Raw genomic sequence first — 4,017 nt, 5'->3', positions numbered from 1 at the left:
CACCTTAATGTAAAGTAATGCAGCACGTACGTGTCAATTTACTGCATGAAGAGAGCTTCAGATTTTGGATTTCAAAAAGTTAAAATAATTTGTTGTTTTTTTGCTTGTAAATACAGAAAATTTGGAGCCTGGAAACCGGAAGCACAGTCTTTAATTCGGTGGTTCAGAAACAGAAAACACAAAGCTGTGTCAAAAATTCAGGGGCCGCATCCTTCGAAGGACCCGTCCTACGCAAACAGGTGTTGTGCGAAATTCTGTTCCCCCGTGAAAATCTGTTCCCCCTATGTTGGGAGCCCGAACTGCAGTCAGAGAGGTGGATCCGACTGTCTTCACGGCGCTTCTGATTGATTTCTCGGTAAAATGACACTGTAAAAGACTTGCTGGTAAATTAATTTGTTCCCATGTCATGGAGGGGGAACACAATATTTTGGATGGTTGAAATATTTGGTTCCCCCCGTGTAACTTTGGCAAATAAAGAGCAAATGTTTTCATATTCACAGGAGTTGTTGTTCTTGATGAGAGGAATAAACACTGTAAAAGACTTTTACCGAGAAATTGATCAGAAGTGCCATGAAGACAGTCGGATCCGCCTCCCTGGCTGCGCTCTCCCGACACAGGGGGAACAGATTTTGACGGGGGAACAGAATTTCGCACAACACTGGCAGTCGGGCGTTCTTTCCGGCTAAAGCGAGCCTCGATAGCCCGGTACGCTGACAGCTAGCCAGGCGAGCTGCTGGTAGAGCTGCTGCAATGGACAGCTCCGAAAATGGCGGAGCACTTTTTGCAATTAAACGATCGATATCTTGATAAAACGAGCTGATATTTGAGGTTTACACATTTACATTCTCGCCTGAAAACATCTTAAAAGTTTATTTTGTGTTACAGAAATAGTCGTATTTCAAACTTTTTGGCCGCTATCCTCCGCCATTGTTGTGCTTGAGTTTTGATGCGCAATAAATCATGGGATATGGTAGGCCAGGAAGGATACACCGGACCCATCCTTCAAATTCGAGAAAAGAAGGACGCATTCGTCAACCGCATTTGGAGGGGCCTTCGAATTTGGACAGCCTTCGTCGCCTCGCTGTGACGTAATCGGCCTACAAATGCGGCCTTCGAAGGAGGCGGCCCCTGAATTTGGACACAGCTACTGTGTGAGAATTGGCTCAGAAAAACAACTCAAACCCGGACAGCTGTCTAAGCTCCAATCTTATCTTCCAATCAGAGGAGCCATTTTCCATTGTGAGATTGGACAGCTGCCAATCACGACACAGGGCACAATGGATTTCGGCCAATCACGATGCTCCCTCCAATCTGACAACGACGTCTGCCTTTAGTGGCGCCTAGCGGCAATGTCAGGCTATTTTCAAATTTAGCAGACTATTTTTTTTTCCCTAAAATAGTTGTCAGACTTTTTTTTAATTCAGCGGCACAGGAATTCTTTTTGTCTTCAACACATCTTCTAAAAAGTAAGGCAACCACTCACTCATGTATATATGTTAATGTGCTCACTGTCCTTATGGATGCTACTGATAGGATGTTCGGATGAAACATGTGAATAAGAATGGAAAAAAAATAAAAATCTTACGCCCGAACAGGGACTTGAACCCTGGACCCTCAGATTAAAAGTCTGATGCTCTACCGACTGAGCTATCCGGGCTCCGAAGGTGCCTTCACATACTACCATAAATGAGAGTATGACTGCAGTACTGTCGAGTTTCTTTGGATTAGTCTGTAATGGATAAACCAGAACTGTGCTGAAATGACGTTTGCAGCGTTTGCGAGTATTTTCCGAAGCGTTTCGTAGAAATGACGCGTGAAAACACCAGATAGTAACGGATATAGCGGAACCTAGCTAGCTGGCTAGCTCGCTACCTCCCTGTTACACTATGCTACCGCTAATTTTCCTTAAGAGTAGGCAGCTGCGAAAGGCACCAACACCTGATTGGTCTGCGAATAAAGTATTACAGACACAGAGAGACCAAAAAAGAAAAATTTCTCTCGTTGCATTCTTTACATTGCCTTAGTTATTAGCAGCAAATCAGGCTGCATTTGTACTGGCTGCATTTAACAAAAAAAAAACCACCGGTAACATGAACGAACGTAGCGAAAAACTATCAGCCTATTTAGTGATATTTTGTTTTATAACAATTAATTACGGTCTTCTGGTTCTGAGAAAAATCATCTTACAGCAGAGGGCGTCCCTATTAACTAAATTAAACTTGTGGGAGCAGGAAAGAAGAGAAAAAAAAGGTGGATCGCAGGCCCCAGCGAGATTTGAACTCGCGACCCCTGGTTTACAAGACCAGTGCTCTAACCCCTGAGCTATGGAGCCTGGGACGAGAATCCCAGGTGCCAGAATTGTCTAAGTAGTTAAGGTTTAACCAGTGCCACTGTCTACATATTTTTTTGTAGTCAATGGCCTTATCAGCTGGACCGGAGGGCCATGACACTTTAGGATATGATTATTAAGTAAAATAAAGGAGACTGCATGTCGCTGTGCATCTTGGGTACATGCGCCATCATTAATGGGGCTTAAGGGAAATATGTAGGTGAAAAAGGAGAGACGTGGAGCTTATAATGTGGATAAAGCACTAATTCAAGACTTTAAATATGTCTAATCAGCGTCTAAAAATTAATAACTGCCTAAAACATCTGGGTTTCACTGAGTTGTTCTCATTCTGTGGCTTTAGTCCAAACAGAAAAATCGCGGCGTGATTCACATGTCCTCCACCAGGCGGCAGTATAAGACCACCCACAACATCTTTCCCAAACGCCTGCCATAAAGAATCGCGTCAGTGAATTCCCAGTACATGGGAATAAAGTTTAATTTGACATTTTAAACCATATCTCACCTGTGCACGTGTTACAGAAAGCTAAGGTTCAGTAAATAGAAGCGGAATGTGTTTCCTTTCTTTGCGTCTACACTGGAGGGCTTCTGGGCGTGGTGTGAGGGGGGCAGGAGGTAGGGGGTCCCCTCTGGAGCCTCATAGTTTCCCCCACTGTGTGTTCGTGAAGATGGAGGCGAAGGGATACGTGCCAGATTAATTTAATTACATAATGGAGGCACCATTTTCCCACTTTTAACCCTTTAGATGGATTCTACTTCCCGTCTTTGTGGGTAGTATATATTTTTTATTATACATAAATAAAAGAAGAAGACGAAGAGGGTTTTTTTCCCTTTGTTGGGCAGAGAGAGGGAGAAAGAAAGGAACCATGATGGAGCCGAAAGGATAGATTTTCATTCATGAAGAACCAGGATTTTGTTCGGAGAGTCTTGAAGCGCGTGGACGCAGCAGATCGCATCAACAGGTGAATGTTTTTAAGCAGTACTTCAACCTGAAAGAAAGACGATTTCTGTTCACACAAACCATTCCATTTTTCTGTAATTAACAAGTGAAGTCTTTCACTATGAGGCTGCAAAGGGGGCACAAATAATAAGTTATTATTACTTGTGATATTATGTGTGTTAGTAACAACAGTGTCCATGCTTTTAAAGCAGCGATATGAAACCCTGTGTATGAATGCAGGCTGAAAGCTGCTGAAAAAGACATCACTGTGCCAGACATTGTTACGGCTGGGTTTGTTTTTTCTCTCTCTGTGAGAGTTTTGTTCTTTATGTGTTTTTATTTTATTTTGGACCATGAGTCTGACACCCCTGCTGCTGAAACTGTGCGCGTCTGGGAGGACATTTATCCAGATTATAAATGCAAAATAATGTTGAAATCACGTGTGATTGCACCTTCACAAAGTCAATCAATCATAATGAGGTACAAAAAGATCAGCCTGTGATTTTTAAACAGTGAACTTCGCTGGATGATATTCAAGCTAAACCATCCAAAAACCTCTCACACGTTCACTGAAGATAATTATGAGCCGAACAAAGCTGGATCGGCATCGAGCTGCATCTGCTGACCTCTCTCCACCTTTTCTTTTCCTTTTTATCCCGACTCGTCTCCATGTGCAGGACTGATGTCCTGTCATGAAGCAGGCACAGGTTCCCTGTCTGACCGAGAGAAG

At 43.2% G+C, this 4,017-nt stretch overlaps 1 protein-coding gene and 2 non-coding genes across 4 annotated transcripts in view; 1 reads left to right on the top strand and 2 right to left on the bottom strand.

The window, feature by feature from the left end:
• Positions 1 to 1,584: 1,584 nt before the first annotated feature.
• Positions 1,585 to 1,657, bottom strand: trnak-uuu (transfer RNA lysine (anticodon UUU)). The gene has a single exon. It is a non-coding gene; the product is annotated as a tRNA-Lys (tRNA).
• A 602-nt stretch (positions 1,658 to 2,259) lies between these two features.
• Positions 2,260 to 2,332, bottom strand: trnat-ugu (transfer RNA threonine (anticodon UGU)). Its single transcript has one exon. It is a non-coding gene; the product is annotated as a tRNA-Thr (tRNA).
• A 679-nt stretch (positions 2,333 to 3,011) lies between these two features.
• The window catches only part of LOC115789851 (E3 ubiquitin-protein ligase DTX1-like), a 70,506-nt gene continuing 69,500 nt past the window's right edge, over positions 3,012 to 4,017 (top strand). For both annotated transcript variants that reach the window (XM_030743416.1, XM_030743429.1), the window contains exon 1: positions 3,012 to 3,309. In XM_030743416.1, coding sequence (XP_030599276.1) covers positions 3,245 to 3,309 — 65 coding nt within the window. In that variant the 5' untranslated portion in view covers positions 3,012 to 3,244. The remainder of the gene's footprint in view (positions 3,310 to 4,017) is intronic.

Source organism: Archocentrus centrarchus, chromosome 1, assembly GCF_007364275.1.
Source record: "Archocentrus centrarchus isolate MPI-CPG fArcCen1 chromosome 1, fArcCen1, whole genome shotgun sequence".
NCBI lineage: Eukaryota > Metazoa > Chordata > Actinopteri > Cichliformes > Cichlidae > Archocentrus > Archocentrus centrarchus.
Note: the sequence above shows the minus strand (reverse complement) of the source record. Positions and strands in the feature narration are given on the sequence as shown.